The 17,144-nt window shown below is 41.4% G+C and overlaps 1 protein-coding gene across 2 annotated transcripts; it reads right to left on the bottom strand.

Annotated features, from left to right (window-relative positions):
• On the bottom strand, nucleotides 755-12,597 carry LOC8072875 (uridine kinase-like protein 4). 2 transcript variants are annotated; one of them, XM_021445766.1, is made up of 16 exons: nucleotides 12,310-12,596; nucleotides 11,792-12,144; nucleotides 11,501-11,592; nucleotides 11,190-11,259; nucleotides 10,971-11,086; nucleotides 10,485-10,581; nucleotides 9,962-10,041; nucleotides 9,593-9,787; nucleotides 9,364-9,447; nucleotides 9,224-9,284; nucleotides 8,468-8,528; nucleotides 2,605-2,698; nucleotides 2,461-2,533; nucleotides 1,907-1,989; nucleotides 1,353-1,543; nucleotides 755-1,235 (listed from the first exon to the last, which is right to left on the bottom strand). In XM_021445766.1, the coding sequence occupies exons 2-15, from the start codon at nucleotides 11,955-11,957 to the stop codon at nucleotides 1,397-1,399; spliced, it is 1,419 nt and encodes a 472-aa protein (XP_021301441.1). In that variant the 5' UTR covers nucleotides 11,958-12,144; nucleotides 12,310-12,596; the 3' UTR covers nucleotides 755-1,235; nucleotides 1,353-1,396. The 2 variants fall into 2 exon arrangements, with proteins under 2 accessions (XP_021301441.1, XP_021301442.1); XM_021445767.1 differs by lacking the exon at nucleotides 755-1,235 and having other exon boundaries at nucleotides 1,407-1,543; nucleotides 1,875-1,989; nucleotides 12,310-12,597.

Genomic DNA, 17,144 nt, shown 5'->3' with positions numbered 1-17,144 from the left:
ATACTACTTGTGCATGGGGGAAAAAAGGAAGGGGTGGCTTTCCTTTTTAGAGGCATGTTGCTAATGTCACACATGGTACTCGTTATATCACAATGAAGAACAGACCAATCACATGATGACAACTCCTTTGGAAACCAATCATTATCTCTGGTTAACTTGTCATCACATGGACACCCGGCCGCCTATCGATCATCATCATGAATTCATGATGAATCCTATGATCGATCAACTGGTGATGCCGGGCATGTGGGACATTCGGACATCCTATAAACAACCATAACATGGTAGCTAATCAATCTCATGCTCTCCTAGCTAGCGACAAGAAGGTAGCTTCTCAACAGATCAAGCCACATCTCAAGTTATTTCTTCAGACTGCAGGACCATTTTTTTTAGTCCGGTAGATGTATAAAAGGAGATGTCTGATATTTCATCCATACGACACAGTTAATAACAACTCTGTTTAGTTCAAAAAAATAATTCATACATTTTCATCTTTCACATTCCAGAGCTGGAGTTACGTTGAACAAGAACAACATCCAAATTTGGCAGAGCTATTCAGTGCTCACAACGAAAAGTAAACGGTTAGCTACCTTCTTCCAGATTGGTATGATCCTACAGGCCATGAGTTTAATGGATGTATTCGAATTCCCAAAATAATAAAAACCATGTGAATCAAGTGATGGGTAGCCTGGTAGGTTAGTATATGAAGAGCGCTGCTACTCTGACAATTCACCTAGAAGGAGAACATGTCACAAGAGGACCAACGAACAACTAACTTGGTTTTGCCTTTGAAGAGTTTACAAGGCAAGATAATTGCCTGACTGCAAGGCCAGAACTTGCATTTGTAGGTGAATGATCAAATCCTTTGGTTTGGTGATATAGTACTAAAAGTTCCAATCAAAAATATCTTTTTCCTAGTTTACATGAAAGAAAAACCAACATATATTTCATCCCTTTTAGAAGCTGCGCTGGACAGGACTATGTATTATTCCAAAATAGGCTGGACAAGAGACTACTTTCTAAAAGAGACATCTGATGGCACCAAAAGATGGAATGGATCCAATTATGTTAAGAGGTGAGTAGGTGACTTCTGTCTGTATGTTCCATGGCACAGTGTCTGGCAATGAATATATTAGGGCATTCTAGAATTCTAAAATGCAGATATAAGTTTCTCAAAAATTGGAGAATACACTGCAGCCATGGCTTCATGTGTCTTGGAAAACTCCCACAAGAGGCTGCACAGTTTCAACAACAGAGTACCAGTCAATCCCTTGCAGGGCAAGTGTGCTAGTTAAGCAGTAAAAAATTGAATGGAATAAGCCAAGCTTGTAGCAAAGTGAATAGCAACCCACCTGACACAATTTTTATCGTCGCAGAAGAATGGCGTTGATGACTGTTAATCATCTGTTCCAAAGTACCTGTCTCCAAATTCGCCCATTCCAGGTATGACACGGAAATCATCATTTAAACCAAACTCAATCTCCGATGTAACGATCTTCACTCTAGGAAATCTCTTGCTCACCACATGTACTCCTTGGGGCGCCTGTAAGAACAAAAAGATGGACTAATGAGTTAGATTTCCAACCACTATGCACTAACATGCCATCATGTATACCAGTGACGAATTGATGATTAATGACAAATACACAGTTTACAGATATGGTCAGTTACCTAGAGATCATCATTAACTAGTACATGAATTACCAAAAAGCTTTTGTGATACTAGTTACAATGGACAGTTTTAGTCTTTTAGATGATATAAATCTAGAAGGCAACAAAGCTAACAATATGTTCTAGTAAACCATGGTACTACAGTAGGGGATAGCAAAAGAAAATATATTTAATCACAAAAGTTCCAAAGGTTAGTTATATACCAAGAAAATGCTCAGCACTTCATAAGACTTACTGAAATAAGATTGAGGAATATAATATTTGCTTCCTGTACACCCTTCTTCAATAGAAGGGAGATGACTTGAACTGCTGAATTTCCTGATAATGATAAAATGGAGATTAAATAAAATAACAAAAAAAAATCCAATAGTAAAGCATGTTCCCCCTCAATGACACAAACCATACTTAGAACCTACAACAAATTTACAGAGAACACATATAATTTCAATAAATATGTGTTTTTTTAATGATGTCAAAATACCAGGACTTTCAAAAATCTATGTAGGGGTCATAAAAAATATTCAAATTTATTCAGCTCAACGTATGTAAAGCAAACACTGTCAGGATGACATTTACATTCATCCCTTAGATGGATGAAATGGCATGAAACCTATGATTTACTCAGAGTTTACCTTAATAAGACAAGAAACTTCAAATGTCGTTGCTTTTGCCTATGTAATTAGACAAGATCGTATTCTTTCTTGTGCATGGAAGTGTGATTGAAATTTTTATATGATTTCATTGGCATGAAAAGTAGTACCATCCAATGCATAGGAACAAAAAACAAACCTGTTCCCAATATGGGATCCAACAGCAGAACATGCCTATTTGCAATATCTTTTGGTAAATTTTGATAGATGAGCTGCAAAGAAATTAAGATATTAGTCATTTGAATCACCCTAACACAATATGGCAAAAGTTCATAAACCAGACCTGTTGTCGGTTGTCTCCTTCCCGATGAATAAGAATCTTCCCAATCTTTATACCTTTACAGCATGCCCGTAGTGCATTCTCCATGCTTTCGCCACTGGCAAGCAGTTGTAGCAAATCATTGCAAAGTGCAATTTTATTCAAGGATATATGGTGGAGTTTTTTTTTTATCATAGATGCTCTAATAATGAATTAAACTCTAGTGCATGAGTGGTTCAACAATGCAAGTGTTGGGCTGTATGTAATATGTGTGTGTGTGAATTAGGCCCAGCCCATGTGTTGTCTATATATGTAAAGACTGAGGTTGTACTCTGGATTAGCAATTCTAGAGACTTCCCCACACATCTCTTCATGGTATCGGAGCTGCTGTCCTGGGGAATGGAGGCGACCACCTGCTCATCGGCGTGACGGTGGCCGGCGGAGAGGCGTCAAGGGGTAGAGCAGCGAGCTGCTCAGGTGAAGCAAAGGGCGGCAGTAGGCTTGTGGTGTGGAGACGTGGGACCAGACAACAGCAGTGCGGCAAGGAGGGTAGGTCGCACACAGGAGGAGGAGCAACTGCAATCGGAGGTAATCTCGAGTGGTTGCTTCTGATTTTGAGAAAACAGAGGAGAGGAGTAAGGAATTGCTCTAGTCTGCTTGTGCGTGCTTGCCATTAGAGGGTACAGAATTTGTAGCTGTGCTGGATTTGTAGAACACAGGGAGAAGAGGAAAGAGAGTTGCCACTGCCAGTAGGAAGAGGAGGTGAACTTGTTGTTTGTGCTGTGTTGGCTGTGATTCAGAGAGAAGTCATAGGTGTCTGCTTGCTGGTTTAGGAAGTAACAAGTTGTAGGCTGTTGTTGGGGGGAAAAGCCAACAGTTAGAATACTGATTGTAAGTGAAGGTGAAATATTTTTCCCTGACCTGTTAATGCACCATGGGGGAAAATCAAGGAATTGAGCAAGTGCTTGGAAAACTTGTGGAATTGCTGACAGCAAAAAAGGATGAGGCCCCAAGTTCAAGTAAGGAAATTATGGTTCACACAGAACCAGTCCAGAAAATAGAGCTGATGCCAAATGATATCAGGCTAGAGGGTACAAAAAATTATTTGGCTTGGTCTAGAAGGGCACTCAGGCTGTTGAAAGCCAAAAAACTTGAAAGTTTTATAAATGGGGGATCACCTGAGCCAGAAAAAAAATCCAGTCCTGAATGGAACACATGGGATGCTACTAACTGCTTGGTAGCAGCATGGATGTTGAATTCTGTGACCCCAGCCATTGCTAGCACTGTTGAGACAATTACAAGTGCAGCTGATATATGGAAATCCTTGGAAAAGATGTACTCTGGGACTGGTAATGTGATGTTAATGGTTGAAACAGAAGACCGCCTCCATGATCTAAAACAGGGGGAACGATCTGTAACAGATTATGTTGCTGAATTAAAAGGATTATGCGCTGATGCTGATTACCTTAAACCTATTGAGCTGCCACACTCTGAATGTGTTGCTTGGGTGAAGAAATGGATAGAAGAAAAAAGAGTGATCCAGTTTTTGAGAGGATTAAATCCAGAGTTTGAGGCTAGATGCTCCACCATGTTCCATCAACCCAATCTTCCTACCCTTGAGGATGCCATAGCGGCTATAACACGAGAGGAATCTAGGCTAAATGTGATGAAAGGAAATTGTTCATCTCCATCTCGTCCCATTTTTGCAACAACAGGAGTTAAAGAAGATCGGAGGTGTTTCAATTGTGGTGACTATGGACACTTCATTCGTGATTGTCCTAAGCCACTTAAGCCTAATAGTGGAAGAGGAAGAGGTAGTAGCAGGGGTGCCCTAAGAGGTGGTAGAGGTCGTGGAGGTAGAGGTGGTTATAGGGCAAATGCAGTGGGCACACAAGGTGAATTTTTTAAAGAAAGTGAGGCATCATCCGTAGACCATCTGGTGAAAGAAAGTGCGGCTTCATCAATGGACCATCAAGTGAAACGGAAATGTGGAAATTCTGAAGATCAAGATCAGGAGGTCCATAGTGGTGACTTCATCAACTTTGCCTATATAGATGAAGGTAATTATGTTCATGCATCTATTCCAAAGCAAATATCAAAATTAAATTGGATTCTAGATTCAGGGGCATCAAAGCATGTCACAGGCACATCGAGTGAGTTTGTTTCATATATGCAATATCCCCCCACACGTAAAGAGACTATACAAACTGCTGATGGTACATCACAACCAATTAGAGGTGTTGGCACAGTACAGTGCACTCCATATATTAAATTATCATCAGTTTTGCATGTGCCAGCCTTTCCAGTCAATCTTGTATCATTAAGTGCGTTAATTGATCAATTGGATTGTCGAATTATTCTTGACAAGGAGAATTGTTTAATTCAGAAAAGACAGACAGGGAGGAATCTTGGGAGTGCAACCAGGCATAGTGGCTTGTGGTACATGGATCGTGAAGGAACAAGTGATGCTTTGTGTACTGTCTTAGCAGCAACAATGGGAGAAAAGGAATCTATGGTGATGCTTTTGCATTGCAGAATGGGACATCCTTCTTTTGATAAAATGTATAAAGTCTTCCCTAATGTAATGTGTGGGGTGGATAAGAACAAACTCTTTTGTGATGCCTGTGAGTTTGCAAAACACACAAGGACATCTTATGTGAGTAGGGGCATCAGGAATATGTCCCCTTTTGTGCTAATTCATTCAGATGTTTGGACATGTCCTGTGGTTTCTATTAGTGGAATGAAATACTTTGTCACTTTTATTGATTGTTTTTCCCGGATGACATGGGTATATCTTATGAAGCATAAGGATGAGGTATTGAAATGCTTTCAAGACTTTTGTGCACTTGTGAAGACTCAGTTCAATACTCAGGTTCAAACAATTAGAACGGATAATGGAACTGAGTATGTAAATAAGGAATTCAGTGCATTTCTATCAGCAAATGGTATATTGCATCAGACTACATGCCCTGATACACCTCCACAAAATGGTGTGGCTGAGAGGAAAAATCGTCATATTTTGGAGGTTGCTCGCTCATTAATGTTTACTATGAATGTGCCTAAGTTCCTATGGAGTGAAGCTGTGTTGACAGCTACTTATCTCATCAATCGTACCCCATCAAGAGTACTTGGGATGAAAACCCCTTGTGAGATGTTGTTAGGTGAGAATAAGTTGGTCGTTCCACCTAAGGTCTTTGGATGTACATGCTTTGTGAGGGATCATAGACCCTCGGTGGGAAAGCTAGATCCACGTGCTATAAAATGCATCTTTGTGGGATATTCTTCAGGACAGAAGGGCTACAAATGTTGGAGTCCTAGTGAGCGGCGTTTGTTTGTTAGCATGGATGTGACATTTAGGGAATCTGTGCCCTTCTATGGAGAGAAGACTGATTTGAGTTTTATGTTAGAATTTGATCTTGCTGAATCGGATAAAGTTAATCGTCAGGGGGAGAAAAATGATGTGATACATATTCCAGCTATGCAAAATCTAAGGAGAATGGAAGCGGTGATTAGTGGCTCAAGTCCAAGAATAGCAGTAGAGACAAGTGACTTGAATTCAACTCCATGTGGAGAGGATAATTCCAAAGTTGATGACCCACGCTATAAGGGCCCCTTGAAAGTGTATACAAGAAGGAAGTATAAATCTCAAGAAGAGGTTCCAACAACAATTGCACCGACAGCTCATGAACATTCTTCCTCAACCCCTCAAGAGATTGTTGATGTGTCATCAACTTCTGAGGCTGAGGTTGAAGACTCCATTTTGGAAGATTTACCAATTGCATTACGGAAAGGAGCACGAGCTAAAGCCAGTGTGCCTCCACCAATGTATGGGTTTGAGCATGACATCGGTAACTATGTCTCTTATGCATCACTATCTCCTGCATATAGAGCATTTGTTGCATCATTGCAGTCTATCATGATCCCTAAAGACTGGAAAGAAGCAAATCAAGACCCTAAATGGCGTGAGGCCATGCTAGAAGAGTTAAGAGCCCTTGAAAAGAATAAAACATGGGACCTCGTAAAATTACCTATTGGAAAGAAAGCTGTTAGTTGCAAGTGGGTCTTCACTGTGAAGCAAAATCCAGAAGGGAAGGTAGAAAGGTATAAAGCGAGATTAGTTGCTAGAGGATACAGTCAAACATATGGAATCGATTATGATGAGACATTTGCACCTGTGGCAAAGATGAGTACAATAAGAACATTGATTTCATGTGCTGCCAACTTTGGCTGGCCCTTGCATCAATTGGATGTAAAGAATGCATTTTTGCATGGCGATCTTCAAGAGGAGGTATACATGGAGATTCCACCTGGTTTTTCTAAATATTATACAACTGGAAAGGTTTGTAGATTGAAGAAATCTTTGTATGGTCTCAAACAATCTCCACGAGCATGGTTCGATAGATTTAGACGTGTATTATGTGGTATGGGATATAAACAGTGTAATGGGGATCATACTGTTTTCTATCGACATTTTGGACGACAGATTGTAGTTCTAGCTGTATATGTGGATGATATCATCATTACAGGTGACAATGAAGAAGAAATTAAACAATTGAAGAAAAAACTGAGTTAGGAATTTGAAGTGAAGGATCTTGGCCAGCTCAGGTACTTTCTTGGCATTGAGATTGCTCGATCTCCAAAAGGTATAATTCTATCACAAAGAAAGTATGTGTTAGACTTACTTGGTGAGACTGGCATGCTTGGGTGTCGACCTGCATCAACTCCTATTGATCCAAACCACAAGTTATGTGCTGAATCAGGTGATCCGGTGAATAAAGAGACTTACCAAAGACTTGTCGGAAAGCTTATCTACCTACGTCATACAAGACCTGACATTTCTTATGCAGTGAGTGTTGTGAGCAGATATATGCATGATCCAAGAAGTGGGCACTTAGATGTTGTTTATCGGATACTACGTTATTTGAAAAATAGCCCTGGAAAAGGACTCATGTTTAAGGCCCATGGCCATCTAAATGTAGAAGGTTATTGTGATGCTGATTGGGCAAGTTGTCTTGATGATAGAAGATCAACTTCAGGCTATTGTGTTTTTGTTGGAGGAAACTTGATATCGTGGAGGAGTAAAAAGCAATCAGTTGTGTCTCGTTCGACGGCTGAAGCGGAGTATAGAGCAATGTCACTTACAGTAAGTGAGATGTTATGGGTAAGGAGCCTTCTGTTGGAGTTAAATGTGCTAAGAAAAGGACCCTTGAAGCTTTGGTGTGATAACAAATCAGCTATCAACATAGCCAATAATCCAGTCCAGCATGATCGAACAAAACATGTGGAAATTGATCGCTTCTTCATTAAAGAAAAAATAGATGATGGTATTCTTCAACTGAGTCATGTCAATTCAGGAGGTCAAATAGCAGATAGTTTAACTAAAGGTTTAGGAGCAAAAGAGTGTAATGTAGCATGTAGCAAGATGGGTATGATAGATATCTATCATCCATCTTGAGGGGGAGTGTTGGGCTGTATGTAATATGTGTGTGTGTGAATTAGGCCCAGCCCATGTGTTGTCTATATATGTAAAGACTGAGGTTGTACTCTGGATTAGCAATTCTAGAGACTTCCCCACACATCTCTTCAGCAAGTTTATAGATAAAACAATCATACTGTATTTATAGGATCAATGAACAACAGAACATAGCAAAGATAAATGAGACTAGAAACAAAGTTCTCAATATGGCCAAGTGTAGAGCATTTGTAAAGTGACAATGCAGCAAAAAAAAAGGCTGTCTAGAGCATACTGCCAACATAATGATATCACTAAGATACTATACAAAGTGAGATTTTCTTTTCTCCTATTGTGAGTGCCAAAGTCATCAACTCGGATATATAGAACCTAAACAGGTATACAAATGAAATACTTTTTAGGAAAAGTTGGTACCTCCTGATCACTGAAATACCACACAACCTTTTGGAGAACTCCACACCAGTGTAAACAGATCCTGCATATACATAATAATAAAGTGTGTCGGTGAAATATATAAAGTACTAACCACAGAGAATACAAACAAGATAAAACTCCACCAAATACATAAGTTACAAGAGAGCAGAATTATGGAATCTGGACTCTGGAGGGAGAGAAACCACCCTCCCACTAAAAATAACAATCACCTCCTGTTTGTACCAACCATGCAAAGTTTTCCTATTATTGATACTAAACTAGGTAATTTCGAGTATGCAAGCAACACCAAACAGGTGAGAGTTTGAGACAAATTATTCGTACCAAGTCATGGAATTCACCAGCTCGTCTCTATAAATTAGTGTGTGTCAGTCTAGGAAAAACTATGCTGGTATTCTGGCCATACCAACCTGGTTACCTGGACCAGTAAAAATATTGACCAAACTTTTCAATCCAACTTGAATATTCGGTTAGATATCCTAAGCAAATGGTCATTGCTTTTTGCTCATGTGCAAACTAATGGAAATATAGCTAACAAGGACAAATCATATTAAAGTAGCTAATAGGATGATAACAGTGGTGGGGCATGCTGTTGTCAGGATTCAACAACCACTTAAGCTTTATATATTGCCACATTCTATTGAACACGAACTCTAATTGCATATGAAGAGATAACTTATATGCACTATAAGAAAACAGGGAACTATATGCAGATGACAACTGTGCAGTACTACTTACCAGTAGGAGTGATGACCTGTTTTTCCTGGAAAGGAAGATGACCAAGACCATGCTCGACAACCTATTTTTTCACAGGGAGATTCAATCTACCATGCAAACCCATTTAAAAGACAACTCATAGAATACGCGTATATACTGACCAATCGAATCAACCGATCGGCATAAAATATGAAATCATGTGTTGCTGTGGCAGCATCCCGTATTATTGTGTGCATGCCTCGTATCTGAAACAAGACAGTCAACAATGAAATATTTATACAAAACAATAAATAATAAGTACGTAATTGCATATTACATAAAATTTACTACAGGGACATCAAACAGCAAGAAAATTTTTTAAAAATAAAAATGAATGGTTGCATTAGATACCTGATAAGTGGTCTGAATTACATACAAATTGGGGTGTATTTTACAAAGATCATGTTGTCCAAACTTAGTCCGAATATGCTGAACAATTAGGTCAGTTGCCACATTGTTGTCTCCACCTCGTGGGATGATAATATCAGCATACTTCTTCGTTGGGAGGATGAAGTCTTCAAAAGCAGGCTTAACAAATTTTGAGTACTGTGGAAAAAAGTTGTATTAGGAAAAAAAAGGTTAAGAATATGGGTAGAAAGTAAAGTATGCAACAAGACAAGAATATTATAGAGTGAAAAAAAAAGGCTATGCAACCAAGATCAGCTAAATGTTGTTAGATTCAAAGGACAACAAAAATTGCAATAGAGGAAGCTTTGTAACCTGATCTAACACAGTTTTGATATCTCTACCCTTTTCAATGGTATCACGACGGATCCTCCTTGTTAACCGTACATCAACATCTGATCAATCAACAATAAAAGTGAATGTTATAACAAGAAATGATTCACTGCCATGAAACCGAGTGATGAGTACTGAAAGTATATAGCCTACTCTGACTGGCAGTAGAATGCTAAGTGCTCAACATATATATGGCATGGAAGCAAAGATATGAAAACAAATCAGTAAATCTGGATTGACAATTTAAAGTTATCTTTGATGATACCTTCAATAAATTAGTAACCTGATCTAACACAATATACACACAGTTTGTGCATTGAAAAAGAAACTGGGAATTCAGAACAAAAGAAAAATCCTTAAAAAGAGAATAGGAAATCATCAACCATGATGCATTTCTAGCTCGAGGAATAGAAAGCAATAAAATGGCTGTACATTGCAAATTTCTGGTATATCAACAGGCAAGAGAGACAGAAGAAAACATCAACTTATAAGAAAATATTGGTACCTGTATCAACGAAGATCTTCATGTTCATCAAATCCCGGAGACGCGAATCATGAAAAACCAGAATTCCTTCCAAAATAATAACGTCTGAAGGATTAACCTGGTAACAGTTTTAAAATTAGGTTGCTTGTAAAAATCAAGTATTGCATAGATTGAATAAATAATGTAAACAGATCAGCAGAAAGCCTTTTTTTTAAAGAAAATGGACAGTATGGAATCAATGTGAAAAAAACAAGCTGTTGGCAAAATAGCAAATAGCGTACCAGGTACTTACCCTAAGCTACAGTTTTTTTATTACAATAATATTTCTGGAGCAGGTTATTATCGGGACCATAGAAAACAATGCGACTTGTTCAGGACAATGTGCAGATATTGGTTACAAATGAAAGGTTGTGTTCATAGTCTTATAAAGCTGATCAGGACTAAGAAACAATCAGTTCACCAGGCAGGTTGAAAAGGTTATGAATAGCACTAAACTTAGAGTGGCACCTTTCTTGCATTCGGGACACTCTTGTATGTCTTGAAGTTGTAATCAGGGATGTCAACAGCTTTGCCACGTCTCAAGTTTTGTATACAAGAGAGAAATAGCTCTGTATTAAATGCATCTGAAATAGGAAAAAAGTACAGCGGCATATTCAGTGCAGAACTCTTGGGACGACTAGGACTAGGACAATTATTGGAGAATTCTTGTGGGAGGATGAATCCGACCTGGATGATCGAAGTTATAATCATCAACATGGACTAATTCCTCATCCGTCAGTCCATGATAGAAGGACTCCTGCAAATATTGGAGAACAGTCTAGCTCATTGCTGCTTGCATTTTTAAATAAGAGATTGGGATTAGTGTGGTATGACAATGTGATAATCATGCCTAGAAATGCATATAGTAAGATGCTATGCTATGTTGGTCAGTAATGTTGAACAGGTAGGTTAGTAGAACGCACATATATATGCCATGAGATGAGATGGTAATTAATCAGATGAGATGAGAAAACATGACTAAAGCAGCAATGCAGAACCTGCGTAACAACCACCACACGCTGGTCGCGCAGCTGATCAATGATCATCTTGCACACGGTGCTTTTGCCTGAGGATGCACCCCCAGCAACACCTGCAGGCGAAACTCAGTGACTCAGGGCATGCTGCATTATTGAGGGAAATTTCAGGGCCAACGGGCTAGCTAGCCATTGACATACATCCTACTACTAGTACTACGACTACTGAACTATTATTAGACGAGGCGCAGGAAGACAGGCAGATAGATGCCCATGGATCAATTAATCAAGTAACAGTACATATATATTACTAACCAATAACAAAGGGCTCCTGGTGGCCATTGTCCAGGCCAGATGTCGTTTGTTGTTCCTTCGAATCCTGGATGCGGTTGAGGCCGTCTAGACGGAGCGCTGAAAGATGGACTCCGGCGGCGGCGGCGGCGGGAGCGAGCACCTCGTCCTCCATCGATTTGGAGCCCATATTTAGGACTTGCCGGCGGGGTGTGAGTGTCAAAAAAAGATTTGATCTTGGAGCGATCACAATATGTAGAAAAGCAAAGATTTTGACTCTTTTTTATATATATATATAAAATAAATAAATATATCTTCAATCAATAGATGGAAGAGAGGAAATCAGGCGGGCGGGCGGTGGAGATGGAGCCTGGTGCCTACACACAACAATTTATTATATATATAAATATATAAATAATATAGGACTACTTAGGGAAAGCCAGGAAAATATATATAGTACGTCTCAATTTTATATGGGACTTTTCTTTCTGCTATATACTATATGCTAGTATATAATATATAATATAGTAAGTAGACCTAACCTGATCATATATATGTCGGGTTCCAGAAAACCCGTGTCCAACCCGAGCATCGGGCTGCAAATCCAGGCCCGGCCCGAGCCCGCCCGCCTGATGGATGGCCCGCGGGCTAACCCGACATGGGTGGCCGGCGGGACGTGGAGCCGAGGACGCGGCGGCCGGTGCATCGGCGGGCTGCCCGGGATTTGGATTTGGATTCCCTCGCTCCCTCTCCCCGGCGGCTGGTCGTGCGCTGGGGGGCTTTCCACTCGGCGGCCAGATGTGCCGTTGTGCGTCTGCCGTTGCGGCGGTCACGGCTGGCTCACGGGAAGAAGCGGAGTGGATGGCCGATGGGTTTGTTGGGCTGGACTAGGGTCTATGCTGGGTTGTAAGTTTTTTTTTTGTGTGCGCCTGCCCCACTTGCCATCAAGTTGGATTCTTTTAGGTGGGCCGGGTGGAGCGTGACTTGTAGGTCGAGCCGTAGACATTTATCATTATTTAGACTTTTATACTTATATGTGATTTGATTTGACCGAGAGATATAATTTTAATCTCTTTCTTTCTTTCTTTATTATGAAAAGAAAAAAGTTATAGATAAATAGATAGATAGATAGATAGACAAACGAACGAACGACAAACATAATATTATACAAAATCATATATAGGAGGAGTAATATAAGAGAGATGCGGTGATTCGGGACAGCAGAGGCGAGGCTGTGCATCTGCAGATGAAGCGAATGCCCAAGCATGTGGCTTCTTAGTGGTGTCCAGGGCCGATTGTAGTGGAGTCAAACGGTGTCAGATTCATGACTGCCATCAGAGCTTCGGTATAGTATCATCTTAGACTGTCTCCAACAAGATAGCCATAAGGTGACCCATCCCTAAAATGCCTCGTGCACAGTGTTTTATGGCAGCCAAACAGCCTCCAACGCAGAACGCAAACCCATGACGCATTTTGGGTCGGAGAGATCACACAACGCAAATTTGCGTCCTCCTTTCGTCTCTTTGCGTCTCCACGCAGCGAGGCCCACCACCACCATCACGGCGGGACGACTGGAGTCGGATCAATGCGATGGCCGCGTGGCAGCTCTGCCTCACCACGCCCAGCATTCAAGGGGGCTGCCATAGTGGAGAGAAGAAGTCGTCGGGGTCGGGAAGGATGCTAAGGATGGGGACGGAGTCCCTGTAGGGGAGCAGGACGCCGTCGAAGCCGGCCGTCGAAGCGGTGGAGCATAGAGAGGGAAGGGGCACGCCGGTAGATCTGGGCGGGTGTGGAGTAGGGCAGAGCTGCGACGGTAGCTAGGCGCGACAGCGAGCAGGGCTGGGCGAGCGCGGAGCAAAGCAGGGCGGCGACTATGGCGCGCGGAAGCGAGCGCGGGGGGCGGCGGTGTGTGGTGACTGCGAGGTGGCGTGGAGGCTGAGGAGATGGCGAGGGAGAAGGAGGGGGATGGGAGTGCAGAGGGCCGGCGGCAGCAGGACGAGGTCCATGGCAGCCCGTGGTGGAGATGGAGATGAGTGACCCTTTTTGCCTCCTCTGTTCGAAGAGGCAAGTTTTAGGTGGTTGATTTTACATTGTAGGAAACCCAAATCATGGAATAGGTGCTTTATTTGGGTTATATTTGTTGGAGATAGTCTTAGAGGCCAAAAAAGAGTATTTACAAACGCCAGCTGGTGGAATGGAAATTCCACAAGGTAAAGAGAGAGCGCAACAACTCAAGCAAGCTAGGGCCTTGTTGTTCACCCCAAAAACCAAAAACTTTTTAAGATTCCCTGTTACATCGAATCTTGCGATACATCCATAGAACATTAAATATAGATGAAAACAAAAACTAATTACACAGTTTACCTGTAAATCACGAGATGAATCTTTTGAACCTAGTTAGTCCATGATTGAATAATATTTGTCAAATAAAAACGAAAATATTACAGTACCGAAATTCAAAATAATTTCAGAACTAAACAAGGCCTAGGTGAAATGTTCATACTACAACTTGGCTGAGGCAGGCACCTGTGTGTGTTACTGACCTCTTAAATAATGATGATTGTAACGTTTTGTCTAGTTAAATAAAGCTCTCTTTACTCGCAAATATACTAGCCGACATCGTCCTTGTCTGTGCACGAACACGCGAGGCGTAAATTAAGGTGGCCATGGGCAGAGTCATTTAACTTTTTTTTAGGAAAGCAGAGTCATTTAACTAGGCAGGCACTACAGCAATGGGCTATAAAAGCGACTCCATGCGTGGTTTAGGCACTACAGCAATGGCTACATTTCGTTGCACTTAAATCACTCTCATTAAGAGGCGATTTTTTCATTAACCCTAGATGAAAGGACACAACTAATATGCCTAATAATACTATCCTAGATACAAATACGCCACCGACGCATAACACCATGTCAGCGTGCGCGATGTCCTAGTTTCTATATATACAATAGGAGGTAGAGATGCCAATAAGCATTAACTACGCTTTATGCAACCTTTATGGCTTAGAAAGCACCAACCTTTCATGATATATGTGATGTTCGGTAGTATTTTCTTCTTTTTATTTAACTCTAGTATACACAGTGGCGGACCCAACACTAGGGCCACTAGGGCTATGGCCCTAGTCTTAGCCCTTAATTGCAGTGGACAAATCATATTTTTTCTATAGCTAAGCACAGTTAGCACTCATGTTTAATGCAATGGCCCTAGTCTTTGGCCAATCCTGAGTCCGCCCCTGAGTATACATATGATGTTCTATACTTTTTTTATGATGTTTGTATAGTGTTAATATGATGTTCGGCGATTATCTTTAAATACATGTTTACTATGAGATAAATGTTTGTTAAAAATTTTATTGAAATATATTCATGTGGGATTTTATTTTGAAGATTTTATTGCTGTCTGGTCTGCGCATGGGGCGTGGGCCTGATGGACAACGCAGGCCAAAATATGCAAAAAAAATGGCTTGATTCGTGCTCCAGGGAAAAAATAATTTGTTGAGTGTCGGTGCATGGCCTATTCCACCTGGTCGGCGCACAGGCACTCCCTAAGAAAGGGTGTCTATTGAACGGACATGCATGCACTACATGCATAGATGTAGCTAATTTTGGAATAGGAACTCGTGAGTCTCTCTTAATTATTATTGGAAGTATCGCATCAACGTGCTAGCGCGCGCAAACACACATATAACCCATCATACTGAAGCAACTCGATCTTAATTAGTAGCATTATTAATCCGCCATGGCCAAAATTATGATCCTCCCCCTCCTGCTTGGTAGTGTCCTTGATGTTGCGGATCAAGCCGCCGCCACGGCGACGCAATTGTCCCCTGCCGCTGAAAAATACATTGGCGACCTCGACTTAGCGATTGAGAAGGTTATCGATGTTGTCGTCTCCGCCGCCCCACCGGACAAGCAAAAGGAAACCTTGCATGCCGCTCAGAAGCACCTCAAACCCCTCACTTCCGCTCTTGACAAGGCCAAGGAGACAGGAGATGAGAAGGAAATCGCTCGCCTCGTTCTTTCTGTGGAGATAACCCTTGCCATGACCAAGAATGCGCCGCCAGAGAAGAAGCTCAAGACGATGGAGGACTCCATCAACTCGGTAGCTGCACCTAGCCCGCTAGATTGCCCTACCGTCGATAAGGCTTACTGTGAGATGCACGCCAAGATTCAGAAGGCCGTCAATGGATTCGCCACGGCTGACCTAGCAAACAAAATGTCGGAGGCGCAAGCTACTGTCCTCGAGGAAACATTATACACCGCTGGCTCCACTATCAACAAGGCATATGCGGATGGAGATGAAAAAAAGATCGCTCAAGTCGTCGCTTCCTATAGCAAGGCAGCTGATGCGGTCATTGCTGCCGCTCCTGCTGACAAGCTCAACGTCTTGGAGAAGACCTTCGCCGCTGCCGCCGCTGGAAGTTGAAGCATTGATTGATTGAGTCGTCGTCCATCCATGGCATTAATTGAGGCAAACCTCCACTCCTCCTGTTGTTAGATCTCATAACGGTTTGTGCATCATTTTTTTAATAGACAAATGTTAATTTTTTGTAGACTTTATAATATTCTTTTTTTACTTTCTAAATAGCAATTGTTTTTAGAAAAAAATAAAAAACCTATCTTGAGCCTCTGCAACCACACACAACCTTTTTGGAGGGCGAATGTCGTGGCTTTTAATATTATGATATTGAGATAACATATTCTGAAATTGATTGTGTGATTGAGCTAGCAGTGACTTAGCTTGTTCAAATGACCCGGACATGTTCTTAGCTTAATTGGGATTATTCAAAGAGCTAGCACGAGATATTGGTGGTGTCCCAATGATACAAATTTTACACTTTTGTGGGCACACCTAATTGGCATACCTAAACAACTCTAGAAAATGGATGGCGTAAGAAAAATGCATGGCCCCATTATTGAGGCCAAAGTTTGTTATATTTTGGTGATTGAATCCATATACGAATTGAGCATGCGGTGCCACCATATATAGTGCGTGTAAACCTTGTTGATAGTTTGTCTCCATCTGCTTCTAACAAAAGAACGAGAGCGGCTTTCCACTTGCATGGAAAACATAACTGAGAGACCAATGGTGGTCACCCTTGGATGATGAGTGATGGACAACTGTGGTGTCCAACTGATCATGTAGCTCTTGGTTTATGATGAGCTCGTGTTGGATCGGATGCAGCATATAGGGTCGTCGTCAATGACATGTGGTGAAGGTCAAGCCAAGTGTTCATGCCGATGGACCAAGGGTGGTGATGGATGAACAAAGGAGGATTGGATCGAGGTACATGAGGAGTTCGTGCGAGGTCATGGGAGATCCACATCATGCATGTGAAGAGCAAGAGTGCATGCATCATGGTGGAGGATGGTGCAA

This window comes from Sorghum bicolor, chromosome 8 (genome assembly GCF_000003195.3).
Source record: "Sorghum bicolor cultivar BTx623 chromosome 8, Sorghum_bicolor_NCBIv3, whole genome shotgun sequence".
Lineage (NCBI taxonomy): Eukaryota > Viridiplantae > Streptophyta > Magnoliopsida > Poales > Poaceae > Sorghum > Sorghum bicolor.
Note: the sequence above shows the minus strand (reverse complement) of the source record. Positions and strands in the feature narration are given on the sequence as shown.